The 21501-nt window shown below is 39.3% G+C and overlaps 1 protein-coding gene across 4 annotated transcripts; it reads right to left on the reverse strand.

Annotated features, from left to right (window-relative positions):
* Positions 1–1623: 1623 nt before the first annotated feature.
* senp7 (SUMO specific peptidase 7) lies at positions 1624–21354 on the reverse strand. Of its 4 annotated transcripts, none has more exons than XM_058622543.1 (23): positions 21211–21354; positions 20742–20819; positions 20279–20344; positions 20060–20169; positions 18866–19117; positions 16768–16892; positions 15986–16089; positions 13189–13495; positions 11669–11826; positions 10849–10983; positions 10713–10746; positions 8842–9069; positions 8000–8496; positions 7536–7663; positions 6971–7087; positions 6766–6882; positions 5801–5896; positions 5531–5724; positions 5342–5388; positions 5212–5255; positions 4525–4593; positions 4281–4431; positions 1624–3104 (listed from the first exon to the last, which is right to left on the reverse strand). In XM_058622543.1, the coding sequence occupies exons 2-23, from the start codon at positions 20796–20798 to the stop codon at positions 2967–2969; spliced, it is 3174 nt and encodes a 1057-aa protein (XP_058478526.1). In that variant the 5' UTR covers positions 20799–20819; positions 21211–21354; the 3' UTR covers positions 1624–2966. The 4 variants fall into 4 exon arrangements, with proteins under 4 accessions (XP_058478526.1, XP_058478524.1, XP_058478527.1 ...); XM_058622541.1 differs by having other exon boundaries at positions 15986–16104; XM_058622544.1 differs by lacking the exon at positions 20279–20344 and having other exon boundaries at positions 15986–16104.
* Positions 21355–21501: the final 147 nt, after the last annotated feature.

Consider the following 21501-nt stretch of genomic DNA (forward strand, 5'->3'; position numbering starts at 1 on the left):
GGTATGTGTACATGTAAATGCATCGTCTGGGTTATAGATTTATAAGCACTTAAAAGGCTAATAAAAAAATTAAATAAACAAACTGGAGGACAATGCCGTTGAAAACTTTACTCTTTATGCCAGTGCAAAGGCTTGATTCTTCATTGCTCAGTTATGGAGAGTCTATATAAGTGTTAAAAATCAACCCAATCTCATGAAATGTTATCACTCACATCCACTATGACTCATTCTGGTGATCTTAGTGTGTGGAAAAAAATAATCCCCCAGTTCTACTGCAATAAAAAAGGGAAAAAAATATGGCAGTTGAAGGATTGCTTCACCTCAGAAAACTTTTTATAATCTGGCTCACAGCTGTATTGAAGAAAACCCACACAGAGATCTCTACCAGCCAAATATAATGTACACTGAATGTGCACTGGTTTAGCAGCCGAGGCAACTGAAATCCTCTAAGTGTGTATTTGTACTGACAACAGTGAGACTTGTGAGCTTAGGCTGGAGTTGACCTTTGCCCCTAAACTCTTCCTACAAGGTTTATCCTGTTTTTAAAAAGGGAAACCTGCATCTTCTTACCTTTAAGTAGCTGTATTATGTACATGTTAAGAGAGAGAGAGAATGAAGTAAGTGAGAAGGGATAACAGTGGCAGGAACAGAGATTTGACGTCATCTCAAAGATGACGCATTTATAGTGACATTTTATACTCTGTGTGTCCACAAGCATTTGCAAATTGGCAACAAAAGCACCAAACAGTGGAGGTTGACGAGAATGTCATTAGTTTTGCTAGAACGATGGTCTGTATTTATATAGTGCATTTCTAGACTTGATGAACACCCAAAGCTATTTTACACGACAGTTTTTGCCATTCACTCATTCACTCACACATTCATACAGCACATCTACTGTATGAACAGCACATTTTCTATCACACATCTTTCATACCCATTATGGGTTAAGTGTGTTGCCCAAGGACACACCAACATGTAGACGAGCTCTACAGCATGACATTTTCACCTGATACGCACAAGGTGAAATAAAATCCAGATATCAAAACATTTATCAAGACTTATCCTCTAAGGAAGTTGAATGTTAATAGCAACATAATTAATCATCAATTAACATTTTGAGGACTGTATATCATAAGCAAGTCTGTAAGCAGACACTGAACAGGACATACATCCTGTACATTTATTTAATCCAATTTATGTATACACTGCATGGCTGCAGCACTTAGGTGATCATATAACCATATGAACAGATTGTATTGGAAAGAATGCTAATGCAACAGTATTTCCAAATTAGGCTTTTCTAAATTGGCAACTCCGGTCAAAAACAGATTCATGGAAAGTAACCAAAGAGAGAGTTCTGCAGAGTAAGAGCCAAAGAAAATTTCTGATACAGAGAAGGGAATCAAATCAGCTGATTAGAAGCACAGACATTTAGTCTCTGTTTTGGTTACCAAACTAATCGTCATCTTATAATAAAAAAAAAGGGTTTAAGAGTGAGAACTTTACTGAAATATTATCCAGTTGGCCTTTGTCGTGTCGCTCCTTCCACATCACTCAGGATGTTAAACAAAGCATGTGTTATTCCAGATGGAAAACCAGGAAAAACAACAACAAAATTAGTTATGATTTGGTCTAGAGGTTTTAATAGTTTTGAAACCAAAGATATTTTGGAATCTGCTCCTGTACATTCACCAACATCTTCAAAAAAAACATATAAAAAATCAAGAACTTCTTGAATGATAACGACAAGACTATCAAGACTCATCTCCCTTGAGGATTTTAGACAACAGCAGTGACAGATCGCTATATTTACTAGTGTCAGTGTTATTTTTTTAAGTCTCAGTAACATAGGTTTCAAAAGAAAACGTACATGCCAATGTACGTCCACCTTTGAATTACATTTTTCAGACTGGAACTTAATTGAAATAATTCAGAAGTGTGTATCCTATGTATGAACTCAAAGTGCTAAAATAAGGTACTTTGCTTAGTCGACAGTAGAAACACTGTAGCTATAGTCGTAGTTAATTTTCCTAATAGCAGCCGCAAACGTATAAAGGGGTACTCCTCTAATTCAGTCAAGACAAACACTGAAAGTGGCAGATATTATTCCATTAACAAAAAGACAGCGTGTAGCCAGCCACTTTTGTAGTCTCAATATGATTTGAACCATCTACAATGAACAAAGAGCGACACATAGTGTCAGAGTTCAACAAAAGAGAAGTCAATTATTCAAATGAATTGTCAATCATTGGTAGACGTGTGTGGAAGATGATAGGAAAACGAAGTGAGGCATGATGGTGACAAGTAGGAAATTATTCCACAGCCACTCCATGTTGGGACAGATTCCAGTTCCTGAGGCTTCAGTGGTTTTAACCCTTTAGAATGGATTTCTTCAAGGTCACTGACAGGTACAGTTTGTCACACCATGGTTGTGTTTTTCAGGACTGAATTGATGTAATGTTTATCTCATCCAGTAAAAATTAACTGATGCAAAGGAAGGCAAACAAAAGTCTGTGAAGTAAACACAGTAAATCCAACTAAATCTGCTTACATGTCTGCCGTATAAACTAACTAAGTTTTATCATTAGTTTCCAACTTGTGTGATTCTACATAAAAAATGAAATACAAATAATGCCTTTATAAAAATGTTTTGCAGCATAAAAACAATCAGTAAAAGGTTTGGGGTGTACTAACGTTTGTGTTTCCAGACATAATTGGATTCAGAAGTATTTCTGGTTTGGATGAACAGCTTATTATTTTGACTGAACTGATGCCTTCATTTCCACTGACAGGAGCCAAAGGTAATCATACATTTACAAGTTTTTTGATGCCTATGACAAAAGAACCTAAGTTTAAAAGAAATGTTCAGTTCACACTGCTGAAGTGTCCATCGCTTAGTATGAGCAGTGATTCATACTGGCTACAGGAATGTGATGCACTGAGCAATAAAACTGCTTCTGCATCTATCTCCTCTTGTCCATGTTCTGCTGTCGGTAAAGGTAAAGTACCAGATCTCTGATTTCATCTCGTTTCCTGCGCACCTGTTGCCGTGGGAACCACCGTTGGAGTTGTAGGGGGAGGTCAAAATGAACCACAGGGTCCTGAAAGGACAAGAAGATGAAGTTTATTGCCATGAGGATGTGCTAAAAAAAAAATTCTATAATTTTTGCTGATGCTGATGCAAAATTGCAGTGGCCATTTTTTGAACATGCGTCAAGTGCCTGTATACATGAAGCAAAAGTATGTGACAATACTCCATATTATTGTACTTTGATGTTACCAAAAATCTAAATTTGGTGAGTTTATAACTTATGACCTTCTGTTGATCTTTGTTGTTGTTTATGTAATTATTCTCCCTCAGTTTGATTTTTGCCTCTTTGAGCTCTGTCAAGCAAAACTGTCAAATCTGACTAGGGGGAGCGTTTGTGTGTATACACCAGTAGTGCAGGGGTGGCAGAACGATTCATTTCAGAGGCTTTCATGGGTCCTTCTTGATGCCTTTTTCAGTCCTACTCCCACCTGTTTGCAGCAGTCTCACTTTACTAACTCGAAGTTGCTGTTGCCTCTGTCTGTGTTGACATAAAAGGAATCGCAACCTTTGTGCCGCATGGTAATGTCGCCAAGTGGCACAAGATCTAAACATGTGGAGCTGATATGATTGGTCAGCAGTATATGAACTCGTTTGACAACGGTTGGAATGTAACAGAAATGAGTTTATGTTCACACTAGTGGGGTTATAAAAAAAAATACTCTTGAGCAAAATGCCATCATTAAGCGAGACGTCCGACAAAATAATCAAATCGAACAATGCTGAACTGTAGATCAGTAAAAAAATCCCATTCCTAAAGACATATGTTCTCCAGCAAGTAAATGTCTAAAATCTCAACGATGAAAAGGGGAGTCGAAAGCGGTGATGGCAAGCAACGAGCCACATCACAACCCCTGCTGCTGTATTTCAGCTCAGTGACTGTGTCAGATGGAGCCTGTGCTCCGGTCACACAGAAAGTACTGAACGATTCTGTGAATAAATCTTTTTAATTAACTGGTACTGGAACTGTAACAGTGGAAAAGCGCCCTAAGTCTGCAAAAATTCTGACACACAGAACGTGACTAAAAAAATGCTCAAAATGGCCACAAGGTGGCCCTCACACACTAGACAATTTCACAATGAGGGAGCCCTCATCCCTCATTGACTAAGCATGAGTGCACCTCAAAGTCTGTGAGTCTATGGGGATGGAAATTGGGACTGAGCCCAAGAGATGGTGACAGTTCTTTACCTTCAAAAAACTTTCTACATACTGCAGCAGGTAAAGGCCACAGTCGCTGCTGTTGTCCTGAAGGGGAACTTGGCAGTGTGAACTTTTCATTTGATCGGGACCAAACTCCCTTGTTGAGCACTGACGCACCTCCCATTCTGACTGCAAGTACCTGAAAGATAAATATCTCATCTTAAACACTTATTGCTATAGTAAAACCAAAAATACAACCACAGACATGAGGAATGAAACGTGTCATACGTACTCTCGTAAGAGTTTAAAGACTCGCTCATGAAGAGAAATTTTGAGGGAATCCATGATGAGAATGCACGGCCTACAGAGAGAAGTAAATCCGTTATTCAATGCTTAAGTCCAAAGTCAACATTAGGATATTGGAGCAATGCTTTTTCTCCACAAGTCACACAGCAGATGCTATTTGCCAATGATATGAATCAAATACACTGAAGGGCTGATTTCAGGTGTTGACTGCAATCCATCACATAAAATTTCTTGAAGTTTCTAGCTTATGAAATAACTATATTTAAGAGTGGTTAAAATGCTTATATAATCTGCATATTATACATACATGTTAAAATATATATCTTTGTTTTATCCAAAAGACACATGGAACTTTAGTTTTTAGCTGTATGTTTCCCCATATTTGATTATGTTTTCGTGTCACATGTAAAGTTATTTTGTTAATTTAGTTTATTTAGTGGCTCCACATGTGTCGGACTGGTGTATTTTGTTTATTTCATGCACTTTCTGTCAGAAATTAAATAGAGACTGACGCCAAAAGAGTTTGCTGTCTGTCCATGGCTTATTTTACTCAACATAGCACATTGTGTGACCCGCATCAGTTGCAGAATAACCTGGAATTATTTAGAAGACAACTGTTTAAGAATATTAAAAAAAGGACACAGAACAGAAATATATTTTGACCAAAACTGACCTCTTGCAAACAGTATTTTTCTGGTACGTTTTCTGTGTGCACTTCTACAAAGAAAGAAAATCGCAGGTTGAGCAAATTTGGACAAACAAATTAAGACAATTTTTGAAAACTTATGTGTAAGGTTTCTTACCACTGGGCCAGGTGGTGGGGCTTTGGTGACTTCGTCTTTAGTTTTTTCTAAAACATGAACATAACCACAACGTTCAGCTTCCCCATCACTGCTATGATCACAACATTAATCAGAGTACTGTTTCAAATGTACACAACAATTATTATTAAAAGAGACATTTTGACAAAGATAGCATATAAACAAACTTACCTGTCTCTGTGGCCGCAGTGTCACTGTGGTTTAATATAGGTGGTGTCTCGGTGCTGTGATCTGGACTTTTCGATATTTGAGTCTCATCCTGATCTACCGATGTATCTGTCCCATCTGACTCTGTACCAGGCCAGGCCTCCACTGTTGGCTTATCAAGGCCCGGAAAGCAAATCACAGCTAAATACCAATGAGCCCTAAAAAATAATATGAAACAATATATTATACAACATGACAGGAAAAAAAAAACTCTTCACAAATTCACAAACTTACTCCTGATTGACAGGGACAATGAGAAAGTCCTTTTTGAAGATGTCCACATGGCGTGTCCAGGTTTTCACCCGTTGGTGCCGCCTCTGCCTCTGACAACTACCACAAAAATAAAGATAGTGATCTTGGGTTTCAGACATCAAGTCTTAGACTCACACCTTTGTGAACACCGGAGAGAAGTTGTGCCAAATCTATGTATTGTGTTGCTCCTTTAAAAGGGATGTGAACCTATAAATCTACTGAAATTATCCATGTTTTAAACCAGTGGTTCTCAAAGTTTTTATACCAAGTACCGCCTAAGAAAATATTGAGCTCTCGAAGTAACACCATTATCGTCAATGTTAAAATCCAGTGGTGTAAATTGGCAGAGCACAGGAGGCAAAATTATCCCCAGTTAGGTAATTTGCTCTCTCGTCATTATCCTCTTCCTCACATATACTTCAGACACTGGTATAGTGAAATTAGATTAAGATGGAGTCAGAGATAAGGTGACTCTAATTATTATTATTCAATTCATTTATTTTATTCTATAGTTTCAATTTCTACACACTCAGGTCAAAATTCAAAGACTGTTTCTGATTTTCCTCCAAGTACCACCAGAGGAAGCTTGTGTACCACTGCTGGTACATGTACCACAGTTTAAGAACCATGGTTTTAAACTACAAATGCAAATGCTGTGCATACAGGATAGTACATATGTACTCAACAGAAATAAAGAAACTTCACTACTACATTGCTATACTGTTTGGTTAAAAGCAAAATAAAACCGCTAATTTGAAATCATGTGTTTTTCCTTATTGTAATGATTCTTGATTTCACTTTTGTTTTATAGTTAATAAAAAAGTTAATTGTATATGGTCTAAGCAGTGTGTCTGTGTCACATAACCTAAGAAAATTAAACTGTATAAGGATTGAAAGCCTCAATTTTGATTTCTGGGAGCTATTTTAAGTGATGCATTGTTACATACGATTCGCTGGTGCCGCCTTCACTGGCGTTGTCCCTGCGCGTCAGCTGTTTGTAGAAGAAGCTGCTGAAGATGTGGCAGCGTTTGGCCACATCAGCAGACACATTGTGAAGGAGATATCTGTTTCAATAAGAGAATGACATGATCTGGTTTAATCTACGCAATTTTAATACATCTGAAGCATTCTGTTTGAAAATGTGTCACTTACTTGAGGTAAAAGTCAATGATAACATCATTGAGGAACTGCCCACTGTCGAGGCACTGCAGGTCTTCCATTGTTACTGTTATTCCTCCTTTCAGTGGAGGTGGAGGAAACTGGATCAACCTTAATAAGGGAGGAATAAAATAAAAGCTAGCTGGCTTACAATCAGCGTAGAGGTCTAAATCAGATTATCTGCACTGACAAAATAGACTATAAACCTTATAAATTTAAGTGTATATATATATATATATATATATACATACACACACATACATATACATACATATATACACATATACATACATCTATGTATATATATATATATATATATACACACATATACATACATCTATGTATATATATATATACACACACACACACACACACACACATATATATAGATATATAAATATATACATATATATATATAGATATATATATATGCTAATTTAAAGAATATATGCTATCCAATGTAGTGTATATTAAGAGTATATGCTCACAGCAAAATAATGTAAATCCCTGGTGGACCAGGGCATGAGAATCTGCATATGGGATTATGTAGGTTACTTGCCTGTGAGCCAGACCCTGATGTTTATATTTAGTCCATCTGGAGTCTGGTTTACACATTGACACGGAGTATGATCCCTTGGTTCTACAATGGCACAGTGTGTATACAGGGGTGGGTTCCTCCTTTTTATTCTGTGAGGAGGAAATTAAGATCATGAGAGCAACATGCACCTTGTAATCATTTAAGTTTGGCAGAGCACATAGACCAGTGGCTCCGAAGGGGACATAAAATAAATCTGAGAAGAAGGAATAAGATTAACAGAAGATGGTAGGAAGAGAAATGTTTCATTGTTTACACCATATTAGACTTTGCTCTTTTTTTGAGTGAATTTGAACAGTTTTACTCTTTTGGAACTGTAAGTTAATCAAATACAGCTAAAAAAATAACAGAATAATACAGCAGTCACGACTATGAACAGATGCATCCTCTTCAAGGGTGGAAAGCGAGCAAGTTTGGAACCCATTTACCTCAGGAGGCTGTTCTGGCTCTTGTCCTTTCTGCTCCTCCTCTGGTTTGAGTTGTGTCCCTGTGTCTTGCTCTGCTGCTGTGTCCAGCTGTGGGACCGTCTCTTCTTGTCTCGTCTTCTGTGGCTCAACCTCCACCAAGTCGTGTGGTGTCTTGTTTTCCTCTTCGTCAGTCTGTGAAAATTCTTTTTTGTCTCTGTCAGCAGATGAATTGTCCTGGTCTGCATCAAGAAGAGGGCCAGTGGTCTCAAGGCCCAGCAGACACAGGAGGTGTGAGTCCAGTCCAGTTCTTTGAATCAGTTCTATGCTATCATCCAGAGAAAGAATGGGATTGTGGATGCCCTCCCTACAACTAAATCTGTCTGAATCAAGGGTTGAAAGAGAGTGATCATGAGTCAGACCATTAAGACAGTCAATGTCCAGGAGGGAGCGCAATAAAGCCCCCTCCATCCCCTCTAGGGGATACCTCAGAGTCAGCAGGATGAAGGGGCTGGCCTTGCCTATTAAAATAAGATAAGAAAAACACAACATTAATATCATGTACCATGCAGATTTACCTTGAGGAAAATGTGACACAACACAAAATAATTAAATCAGAAATACAGTATGTAGCAGAAACATCTGGTAAAAAGTCTAAAGTGTCTCCCTTAAACACAGACACTTGTGTCTGCTTTGATTTGACCATGTTCATTATACACCGTTACGCATCTTAGTTCTGTCACTCATACTGTTTTGTCACAAAAACACAGACAATAAGAGTTAGAATGAAGGCAGCCAAAATGTCACATGGCCAAAAAGCATTTACAGATGGTAAATTCACAGTGGGAGTATTCCAGTAACCTTACCAGTTTCAATGGTTGCACCTTGTTTGACACGCAGTTTGCAAAGGTCACGCCGTACAGTAGCTGCAGCAGTGTCTGATACACATAACAGAAGGACAGCAGGAGGGGACGGCTCCTTGTTTTCCTTTAAGCAAAACTCCCGTATCTCCATATCTGGCTCCTCCCAAACACTGTATCTCCTCAAAGCTTTACGTTCTATGGTTAACATCACATCCACCTGTTCACTAATGTCTGTGGAGACAAGAGGTCCAAGTCAGTTTAGCAACTCACATTGTTTGCAATGATTAACACTTATTGTACTTCTTTGCATGGGGCGGGCTAAAAATAATGCCTCACATTTGCCATGTTAATTGATCCCAAAAGTAAAAGCAGTTTAATAACTTTCCCTCCTGCAGATTTAGGCTTATTTCCAGTGGCCCCACTGCAGACACAAAAATAAGGCTGGGTATTCCTAACGATTTCCTGACTCCAGTTGATTACCATTCACAAGTTTGTGATTTGATTTAATATTAAATCATTTAGAGATATTTCAACTACAGCTGCTTGGTTATGAAAGAGATTTTCAGAATGCTGCAAGTGGTACAAAACTTAGATCTCTCTGACCTATCACATCATTAAAAACATTACTACATTAAAAACTGGTCAAAAGGGTCAAATACACTTTTTATTTATGAAAAGTGGTGTGTTTTTCTGGTTCTACACCATTGGTAACAAAGTAACATACACATCTGCAGAACCAGCTGTTAGCTTCTCTGTAACAGTTTGCAGTCAGGTGGGACTATCCTAGCAATTATTGCATGACCACAATAGTCTCCTGAGATTTGTGTCAAGGACAGAGGAAATGGCAGATATTAGAAAAATCAATGTATCAATCGAAAGCAGATATTCCAAATGAAGATCAATAGGAGAGGAATATCGTTTTTTTTAACCCAGCCCAATGCCAAACTAGGGCTTGAGAGGCCCCCAAACCAATCAGCCTACATCCCACAAACATTATTTTTCAAACGTGAATGAACAAACAGAAGGAGGTCAAACAGATATAAAATCAGACTGAATTAATAAAACAATGTATGTGTGTATCATCTGTTGATTAGTGAGTGATTAATCAAGTGATTTCCCTTCTTGTAATCACAGAAAACCTTAAAGGGGACATATTATGCAAAATCAACTTTTTAATCATTTTAATACTTATATTTGGGACTCTGGAGGCCCTACCAGTCACCAAAGTGTGGAAAAAGAATACTCAGTCCTTTTTTCGTGGTCCCCCTTAGTGCAAGTATAGGCAATAAAACACGCAATGTTGAATTCCCTGCGCATTATGGCAGTAGCGGTACATACTGTACATATACATACTGTATATATACATACATACATATATACACATATAAACATATGTACATACATACATATACACATATATACACATATATACACACACACACACATATATACACACACACACACATATATATATACACATACATGTATATACATACATATATACACATATATACACACACATACATATATACATACATACACACACACATACATATATACACACACACATATATATACATATATACACATACATACACATATATACACACACATACATATATATATACATACATACATACATACATGTATGTATGTACACACACACACACACATATATATATATACACACACCTATCCGCCAAAATAGACAACCAAGCTGTGGGGCTGACGGTGTGACGGTGCACAGACAACATGATCCAAACAAGAAGACATTGGTTCCTCTTGGGTCAATTCTTGTGTTTATAAAATCCACACAAAGGTCACAGGTTGGTCACTTCATTGACTATACATACGTTACTGAAGCACAGCATTACCTTTCAGTGGGATGATGATGTTTTCGTCACCCATCTGTAGAACAGAAAAACATGTGTCGCAATTCATGTCCTGAAACAATAATACAAAACCCTGATGTGATGAACAAAATGCATGTCTGTGGCTTTGTATGGTTACCAGGATATCTCCATTTGCCTTCCCATCGTAACCTCCACAGTAGATACTGGAGAAGGCTACAGCCATGCAGGGGTCGTCGACACTCTGTATGGGAGGAAGTGGCACAGGAAGTTCCTCTACAACGACACGTACCACCTATAACACACATAAATGATTTGTATCAAATGAGTAATCACGGTTGTTTTATCACAAACTCATACAGGCGTAGGCATGACTACAATGACACCTACAAGTAAGAAATGTGTTCTAACCCACTATCACACTAGTTATACATCTTTTCCCTAGATTTAATACAGAAATGTACAACCACAAGTGCAAGTGCTAGAATCAGACATTTCTAACTATGGTGCCATCAAGTGGCAGAACAGAAAATTACATTTTGTAAATGCTATTTTTTTTTAACTCAAACTTAAAAAAAGATCTTGTTACAATGACATCAATTCATCGTCACAACAACTTAACCTACTCAAGACAATATGATCGTAAAACTGCATTTAATTGATTATATTCTAAGACTTTTGATTTTTATTCTATTTATTTTCATCATATAAAATTCTAATGTTAAACTCTAATAATGGTGAGTCAGATACAAACAAAGCGACTGTTACACGGGCAGGCAGGATTTTTATTTGTTTCTCTCAATTGGTAAATGGTAACGGGATTCCTGTGCTGACAAAAAACCTTAAGCACCAGCATTTTGCCCCAGTAATGCCTTTTGTGATCTGGGCACGAACTCAGCTCAGTTTAGAAAACATGTACATAGTTGTTTTCTCATGATTCTAAGATCCAAATACTGTACAACATAGTACATTCTGCCAACCTCCATGTCCTGTAAAACAGAATCATCTGGTTCGATCAAGGCCTGCTGGGATGTTTGTTCCTGCCTTGCTGTGTCCCCCACAGTGACAAGTGAATGGATCTGTGGACTGCAGTGTTGAAGGGCGCTGCTGCCCTCCTCATCATCACTGGATAGCACAACTGAAATAAAAGAATAAACTTTTAACCCAGAAATTAGCCTAAAACATGTACAATCCCAAACACATTTGTGCACAAGGGAAGTGTAATGTGCTCTGTTATTTTAAAAGAGGTAATAAGGTTAAAAGGTGAAGAATAAAAATGTTAGGACATTTTAAAGCACAAGGAAACATGTGGGCATTTGTTCTTTCTGCTCCTCCACGTTGCTTGACAGTTCTGTCTCACGTCATGCACAGGCAAAATTTCTTATGTTGTAGACACTGTGATATTTGTTATGTAACATGATTGAAGGAAAACATGTTTGTTCATTTGCTTTCTTGTGTTGGTAAATGAAAGCCCTGACCAACTGCTTTCATGAGCTCCCATTGTCCTTAAAAGTATCCTAGTAAAAGTTTAAAATAGGGCTGTCAAAGTTAACTCGTTATTTAAGCAAATAACCTTCACAAAAAGCATATATACTAATTAATGTTGTTTTGCTATACTCATAATTTGTAATGCAGCTTGTGTGTCTGTGGGCACGCACATACACATGACAGTAGCGTGCCAATAACAGACACATCACACTTTCCCCCTCCCCCTCCTTTGCCGTCATCTAATAAAGGATACAACCATCTGCGTGACAGTCAGAGTACACTTAAAAGATGCATGTATTACTAATGTATTTCAGTTGAAAACACCCATTATCATTCAGGGTCTACAGATTATGGATAGGGCTGGGTATCAAGCTTCCTCTGTATCCTTCCTCTAATATTGAAAATGTGTCATTCCATCTCAAATTAGTTTATCTCATTAGCATCAGTGAGCCAATAAGCGTGCAGTTTGATCAAGATCCAACACTTCTCATGATTGGCAGTCTCGAGACATGCACGAAATTACAACTTAAGTTAGGTTGGTGCTTGTTCAATGATTGAGGGTATGTCGAGAGGATCACCAAATAAATGTGACAGCAGAAAGTTGTTTCGTGTTTGACTGCAAGAAGACAAACAGGCCAACTAAAAGAAATGAAGACATTTTATTTACCCTAATGTGTCATTTTTTGTTAAAATGCATTAAATAAAGATGGTATCAAAAAAATATTGTTCAGGAAATGGTATCAATGTTCAGATATCGATACTGTATCAAAATGTTTGTCAATACCCAGCCCAAATTACAGAGTAGAAAGCTAAAGCCAGTATAAAGTATTAAACTCTCTTATACCACAAAACTTAGTAAAGTAGCAGATACATTTATCATTTATTATAAGTAAGTTATTTCAAGGCACTTTCAGAAATAATGGCTGACCCAGGGTGATTTGTTTTCAAATCAGATGTTTTCTGGGGGTTTCTTATTACAAAATTATCATTGTTCCTGTGTTTGTGTACTCACTTGGTTCAGAAGAACTGCTTGTCCTGACTATGCTCTCCTGGCCAGCCGAGTTTCCAGACTGCAAATTAGGATGGATGACAGGAACCAGAACTTGTGTGGTATCATCTCCACCCACAGTGAATTGTACAATACTACGGTCCCCGTTGTCAAAATATTCGTCTTCTGTGCTGTCCTCTGGGCAAATTGGTGCAGGGACCTGTCCTCTGTCCCCCATGTCTTCTCCAGTGAGTCGAAGCACACTCGTTCGATGGCGTTTAGGGCTGACTGTGCCATTAAGCTGAGACTCTTCTTCCTTTCTTTTTCTTTTCTGTTGGGACAAAATACAGTCAGCACATCTTTTTTTGTATGTGTGTTAACCAGACAATTCAGACAGATACCCCATAGAATACAGAGAGCTATATTCTAGAGCAGTGGTCCCCAACCCCCTGGCCGCGGACCGCTACCAGTCCGTGGGTCAATTGGTACTGGGCCGCACAGAAAGAATACATAACTTACATTATTTCTATTTTATTTATTATCCGATTCTGAACGATGTTTTATATTGGAAAATTACCGGATTCTCTCCGCCACATATGTCTATGACTCACTCTTGACGCATGTCAAGATGCTTGCCTCGGTCACACGTCAATGTGAAACATTGTTGTCTCAAACACAACAATAAAATTCTGTGAGGAGAACGTCGCACCAACCCACAGGGTGCGGTGCTTTGCCAACACTAAGCCATGGGTGACCCCTCAACTTCAAGTCCTGCTGAACAAGAAGAAGAGGGTGTTTGCTTCAGGGAGCAGAGAGGAGCTGAAAGAAGTCCAGCGGGAGCTCAAGCAGAAGATCAGAAAGGCTAAGGACGTCTACAAGAGGAAACTGGAGGAGCAGATGGGGCAGAGCAGGACGTAGGGATGTGTGGAGAGGCCTGAAGAACATCACAGGTCATGGACAGAGTGGAGCCAGAGTCAGGGGGGGACCAGCGATGGGCCACTGAACTGAATCAATACTTCAACCGATTTGATCAGGGCCCCCCTCCCCTCTCCACACGCCTGCTCTCCAGCGGCCACAGCCACCATCCACCAACCGTCCTCACCTCCAAAACACCTCACTCCAACACCCCACCCCCTCTCAACGTTCCTCTTCTCCCTCTACACCTCGGACTACACCTAAAACTCCAGCAGCTGTCACCTCCAGAAGTTCTCCGATGACTGAGCCATTGTTGGCTGTGTGTCTGAGGGGGACGAGCTGGAGTACAGGTCGGTCATCAAGGACTTGTGGACTGGTGTGAGAGCAACTTCTTGTGCTTGAACACCTGAAAGACGAGGGAGATGGAGATCGACTTCCGGAAAAAGACCCCCCCACACCCACCGGTGAGCATCCAGGGCTCGGACATTGAGCTGCTGGATAACTTCAAGTACCTGGGTGTTCACCTCAACAATAAACTGAACTGGACCATCACATCGACGCCCTGTACAAAAAGGGTCAAAGTCGCCTCCACCTCCTGAGGATGACTCTGTGGTGGCCTCTGCCATCCACTATGCTGTGGTTTGCTGGGGAGCGGGCAGCACGGACCGGGACAGAAAGAAACTGAACAGGCTGGTCAGGAAGGCCGGCTCTGTTCTGGGCCGCTTGCTGGAATCGGTGGAGGAGGTGGGACAGAGGAGAACGTTATCCAGACTGTCCTCCTTTGATCCATTGATCACACTCCACCCACTGCACCCGACTGTGGAGGGGCTTGGCAGCTCCTTCAGCGGCGCCCTCAGTGTAGGACGGAGCGCTACCGAAAGTCCTTCATCCCCACTGCTGTTCGGATATTTAACTCCTCGTCCTAAATGTCCACTCACTTTCCTACTTACCCCTGATACTTACTCTATATTAGTGTAATTTTAATTTTTTGTAAATTTTTTTACTATATTGTATTTTATTTTTTTTCAATTATCATTTCTTTGACTGAGCTGTTCTGGATTAAAGTCATGTTGACTCAGCACCCGTCTCCTGGCCCGTCATCTGGGTCCTCCGTTACCGGCTGCTGCGCAGTTAACAGGCAGGTATTCACATTTGCCCTTTGGTCAGCGGGCAGCATCCACAACTGGTTGAATTTCTGCCACTGGAATGTTGCGGCTTTGTTGAGATCAGTATATTATAATGTTAATATACATTATATAATATTAATAATAATAATAATAATAATAATAATAATGGTCTGTGGTACAAAAAAGGTTGGGGACCGCTGCCCAGAGACAAAGGAAGAATTAAAGGTTACAGGACGTTCTCTAATTTCTGAAAAATGGCTTTTGGGTTTGAAAGCTGTAATGTATAAGTTTTAAATATAGACCATGCCCATTACATTCAATATTCACAAAAGGCTGATGGAGCCTATCAGCTACACAAAACTTTCTCTGGGTTTCTCAGTATAACAATGTGTTCCTGAAGCTGTAGCTGTGTAGATGCAATAAGCTCTTTGCACCTGTCTGCTATATCTTAGGACTATCTCCAATCCACCTAACTACAATCAGCATGAATTCTATCCAGCAGAGAAATTGGAGAAACCCCACAGAGAGAACATGCAAATTCCACAAAGAAAGGGGACTGGGATTAAAACTGGCCACTGTTAATGTGGCTGTCAAGAAAAGAGCACAAAGAGTCCATTTAAACATTTAAAATGTGCTTCCGATTTACATAAGAAGGTACATATGGGCTTTTGTTTCCTGTCTCCTGTGGAACTGGGTTATGTTTATTTAAGGTTTATTATCCTTGGGTAGGTTTTGAGTGTTCAAGTCTTTCCTCTGAACGTGTTACTACTGTTACTCACCAAACTGTGTTGTACTTCGTTTTCCGGATCAGTCCACTTGTCCTTGATGCTTGCTGGGGGGAATTCTTCACAACCTCCTGAGCTCTCCACAGGCTCCCAGCTCACTGACAACCCACAGTCTGACATTAGACAAAGAAACAACGATCAACCTGCTATTGGACACTGAAAGACACATATGTGACTGCAATTCATGTCCTCAAGGCAAGACACGAAATGAAAGACATATGGTTAAATTGTAATACTGTGTCATCTTTTGTTTTCTACACATTTAAAACGGCACAATGTAGGATGTAGCAACAGGGTGAATGGCACCTCTGTCAAAGCCTGAGCACCGCAGGTCTGCATCACCTGCATTGGCAATAAGGAACTTCTAGATTCAGGGCCATGCCACTAAAAGATCTACAAAATTGCCACATACGCCCGCAAGGTGCAACTGGAGGAGTCCATCATTTGTTAAAATCTGCAGTCCCCCCATTAGATGTCACTAGCCTTTACACCCAGGTACTTTAAAGTCAAGCAGAACTATGTTTATTCAGTTTGGATACAAGGCCAGGGAATCAATAAACCCCTCCAAATTAAAGGACACAAGAGAGAAACTCCTCAGCAAACTAAGGGGAAAGTGAAAAAAGGGAAGGTTGATGCTTTCAAGGGAATAAAACCAATGACTGATTCAAGGCTATAGCCTTCTACATCAGAAAAACCGAGCTAAGTTCAATATATGTGATTAACATTACATAAATAAAATTCAGAGATAAATATGAATTCTTGATATGTTAACGCACCTACAACTTCAGCAAATTTGTAGTCTGCTCCATTCGTCTTGCCTATTATCACCTCCTGGATTTCTTGGCCGTCTTCCTTCTCCTCTTCCTCATCATCGTTTTGTAACCTCCTCCTGAGTCTCGACCTGAGGACAGGAGACAAACGACACCTTTTTATGATTAGGCTACACATATTATTTAAATTTTTAGCAAAACCACATGTAGAAGTATGACACTCGATTCCCAGGACACTTATATTGTCAAGCTGTACTTAACTGCAAAACCCCCAAAATGACTCATAAATGCAGAAACATTTTTGAAACAGAATCTCAAGCTGTGAAATCTTTTGTGCTGTGTTTTTCCAAATAAAATCAAGTTTTCTGCCTGGAAAATACAGAGAGCCAAGGATGCAGCTGGCTGAGCCAAATGCCATTAAAGTGCCATTTCCACTGAAACTAACTAAAAATCAATATATGAAATGACCCTAATACAGAACACCTCCTCCTGCTATTGCAACTATCCATTTTAATTTTTCAGGAAAAACAACCCTACTATCCCAGCCCTTGGAGTATAGTCTGTTAAGTTTGTCTTTGCAAATCATTGAAAAAAAAAAGGACAGACCCAAGAAGGTTTTCATGCAAATTGGATCAATTTTCTGACTCATTATTCACTATCAGGTGTTTGAGGCTGTGTGTCTCCCTGTGCCTATGAAGCTGTTGCAAAATGGGATTTATGTGTTATTGCAGAGATGCTAGAAGGAGGCCCTTGGAGTAAAGCTGCACCATGCAGCGGCCACAGGTGGAAGTGGCATCCACTTTAAACTTTATGACATTTACATCCATTAAAAAGGGTTGATAGGTTGCCTGAAATATCAAAACCTTTTTAAAAAATCGATTTCAGGAATGCAATAGGTGATCAAGTTCCGCAAGAGCAAATTGGCTGCCATGTTGTGACAGCTAATTAACAAACTCCCCCAAGGAGGATTTGATTTCCCAACTGATGGTTTGGTTTAAATAACATTTTAGAAAGATCAGTCAGAAGCGTGTAGTATGGGCCATGGCTGAGCTCTGAACTCTACTGCGAGCCATTCTAGTTGTTTAAGTGATGGAGGTGTGTGGAAAAAGTTTTATGCGACCATGTGTCAGGAATTTGAATTTTCTTGGCCAGGAAGAGTCACTTCCTTAACTCAAAATTCAAAAAAATAAAATCAAATGTGATACCAGTGTGACAATGTAACAGGGCTCTCTTCTGATGATGGACCTATAGGTGTTTGCAAGCAAATTAAAAAGTGAGGAAACTATAGTTCAAAATCTGCTTAACAGACTCTGTGGCGCAACGGTAGTGCGTCTGACTCCAAAACAGAAGGTTGTGTTTGAATACACGTCAGAGTCAAATTCTTGTGTCTATCACAAATTCTAACAAGTCTCTGTCAGTCTTTGTTGCTCATATTTGTTGCAAGCAAGCCGCCAAAAACAATACTTCACTCCAACTCTGTGAGGCGAAGTAATAAATGCAGTGACAAAATATACACGTACTTTGGAATGTTTTTCCAGTTTTTATAGGAATGCACCAAAAACCCGGCCACTAAAACACATCTGCCGAAAATTGTCAAAAAAGGCATTTTCGGTTTTCGGCCAAAAGACTTTTAAGACCGACACAAAACCACCCAAACAGGACGTTGTGATGACGAATGATGCAAAACTGTAGCCAGCACGCACCTGTCTATTACCACTTATAGAGACTCATAAATATCATTACTTGGATGTGGGGATAAAGCACCGCATCAAGAAATTATCCAGGCTGCTCCCTAGTTTTTTATGTTAATAATGTATAGAATGATAAAAACTTTAATTGTTAGACAAATGATTTGTCTTGCATCTTTTTGCCTTAGCAGGTCCATTTGCAATGTCACAAAGCAGGAGACTACTTAACATTACAATTTACCACACATTACAGCCAGACAAATTACAACTGACCACAGTTGCAGCAAAGATAGAAAAATCTGTTACGAGAGAATCACTGGTATGTTCAACTTGACAAAAAAGTGTACTTTATAACCTAGCAGGAGTGGTGTACCACTTCTGTAGGGGAAACATTGCTGTTAACAGCGCCTTCCTACCTTTGTGGGGTTGAAGATGTGGACCTCTGATTGCGTTTAGGAGTTACACTTGTGCTGTTATCCTTGTTGGCATCTCTCTGACCAGACCGTGTCCCTCTGCAGATCAGAGACTCCTTTTTGCACTGCCCTCTCGCTTTTCGTATTGACATTTGTCCTCCTTTTTCCAAGATACAACTCCGTTTTATCCTTTCCAAGTGCATCTTTCCCTGCTCTGTTTTGAGGACGTCTGTCAGGACCAAACGGGGCTTCCTCCTACAAGACAAAAGACAAAATGTGTATTCACAATATTACTAGATCATGTCCTCTGCTAAATGCCATGCCCTGGCAAGTCATTCTGTCTTTGAGCTCATGTTTCATTGCAGGTCAGATGGGAGGGGTCAATTGGTAAAGATAAGCTGCATGTACAGCCATGATAAGCTTGGCCATGGTACCTGAAAGCAAAGTGATAGAAGTGCAGAAGTGTTCTTGTATTTGATACAATTTAGGACCTTTTCTGGCATGAACACTGACCTCTTGAACTACTGGACATTCTGAGGAGGTTGTTAATTTCACAGCAAATATTTGAATTGTGGTTAGGTTACGGTTAGGATTAGACATTAATTAGTTATGGTTATGGTTAGGGAAAACACTGTGGTTAGGCTGTCCAAATGTACAGAAGTAATTGGGCCCTTAAAATAATAATTGCATGAATTTCTGCATGTGTGTGTGAGAGAGGAAGAGTGTCGGGGAAGAGTGAACTCAACGGGGGGCATGCACAAACTGAGGCTCTACAATGAAATAAAACAAAAAATGCAAAAACACAATACTTGGCAAAGGCTATAACATTCACACAAGCTTGTTAATTTCCCCGAGGGAACCACCCAAAGGGATTAATAAAGTTGTATGTCTGTCTGTCTGAACACATGCCTGACAATCTTGAAAGAAAGGGTAATGGTGGTATCACATTTGAATATCTTATGTCAGAGTAAGACAGAACTTAGGGAGGATGATAAACTTTTATACACCAATATGTTTAGCAGAATGACTTAACCATGATATAACTGAAGAAATTATTTTCAGATTTCCAGGCGAGTACCCCATCTTGTTAGAGTGTAGGAAAGAGTGTATGTTACTTTAAGATATAATAATGTACAGAACAATGACAAGATATTTCAGTCTGCACTTAGTTAAAAGCAACCTGAAGTTAAAACATACCTATTAATTTCCAAAGAAATCATCGCTGCGTGATCAAACAGCACAGATCCATTTTTATGCTGTGAATCATGACGTTGGCGTTTGCAGCCCGTAAAAGCAGTCCAGGAAACCTGTCAAAGAAAATGAAACCAGGCGTGACAGACTAATAATTGAGAATGGCCACGATTACTATCACATACTGTTAATAAGGTCAAGCCAAAGTACAAAATGTTGCTGTACCTGTCTGTCTAACTTCCCACACTCAGGTGAAAGACATGTCATGGGGATTTTGAGTGGATTTTCCATCTAAAATTCACAGGCTGGTTAGTTTCCATGCACCGTATGTGTGAAATTAATTATATCTATCAGCAAAAAGATATTTTTTTCACAGATGTGAAACTAGAGCAAAAACAAATATATTTATAATGTGACTTCCTTTATGTTGAAATAATTTATGTTTTGGAAGATGGTCTAGCTGGACTGGGGTAACAACTACGTTTACTGTTTTTTATCTAGTGATTAACAAAATAGACCACAATTGTCAGGCCAATTTCTATAAGTAGATATATGGAGACAACTACAAAGCAAACATCACCGTTTTATGTGAGCAGAGTTGGAGACAAAAATACCACAGCTTACTAATTGTAAATGAAAAATATGGGCCATGCAAAGTAAATACTTGGACTACATGGGGAACACATACCAAGTTATCCTTGTTTACACTAAAGGGAATAGTTAAGGCTCTCCTTCGCTCCATCATGGTCCACGATTTAGTAAGGCACTGCAAGAAACACAAGTTTAATCCTGCATAAAATTGATACCCAGTGCTGAACCTCACACCATGATGAGAGATACTCGTGCTCTGGTGTTTGTGAATGACCAACTTGGAGTTAACCAAAAAAATCCCAAACTAGCATCCACCACATCCCTTTTGTCACTGAAGCTGATGTTTAAACAACCCACGGCATACTCAAAACAGGACACTCATCTTATGGTTTTTTTTTCTGCAAAGTCATTCAACAAAAACTTGCGATTAATGTAGAGGTTAATTATCTAAACACTTCCACACAAACAAAGTGGAAACCAAATTAGCTAGCGAAGACGACACAGCTAACCACGCTCATGCTACAACATAAAGGATACTAGCTCAATTTATCAGATGTAACGCTTACCTTAGGTTATGAATTAGCTTGATAATGAGATCGAAAATGAAATAAAATAGCTAATTTCTCGCAAACGCCTTCAACGGCTTCCATAAACACATTTCACTGAATCTGGTTTTGTTCTTAACAAGCGCTTCAACGTTCCATGGCAACATCCGGTGAACGCCGGAAGTACGTCACATAATATATCACGGAGAGGAAGTGGCCGCGCTTTCTGAAATATCCCAAACTCACTCCTGACATAGTTTTCCTCTGTTAGCGCTTTTTGTACCACGTAATAGAAAACTTTCTTATATAATT

This window comes from Solea solea, chromosome 2, assembly GCF_958295425.1.
Source record: "Solea solea chromosome 2, fSolSol10.1, whole genome shotgun sequence".
In the NCBI taxonomy this organism is placed as follows: Eukaryota; Metazoa; Chordata; class Actinopteri; order Pleuronectiformes; family Soleidae; genus Solea; species Solea solea.

What these genes read in the sequence shown, in the direction of transcription:
- senp7 (XM_058622541.1), bottom strand. Translation starts at nt 20,798, where the DNA reads ATGATGGAGCGAAGGAGAGCCTTAACTATTCCCTTTAGTGTAAACAAG. An exon ending in CTGTTTTACAGGACATGGAG is followed by an intron (nt 10,984 to 11,668) that starts GTTGGCAGAATG and finishes TGTGTGTTATAG; the next exon opens with GTGGTACGTGTCGTTGTAGA. An exon ending in ATTGTCCCTGTCAATCAGGA is followed by an intron (nt 5,725 to 5,800) that starts GTAAGTTTGTGA and finishes ATTATTTTTTAG; the next exon opens with GGCTCATTGGTATTTAGCTG.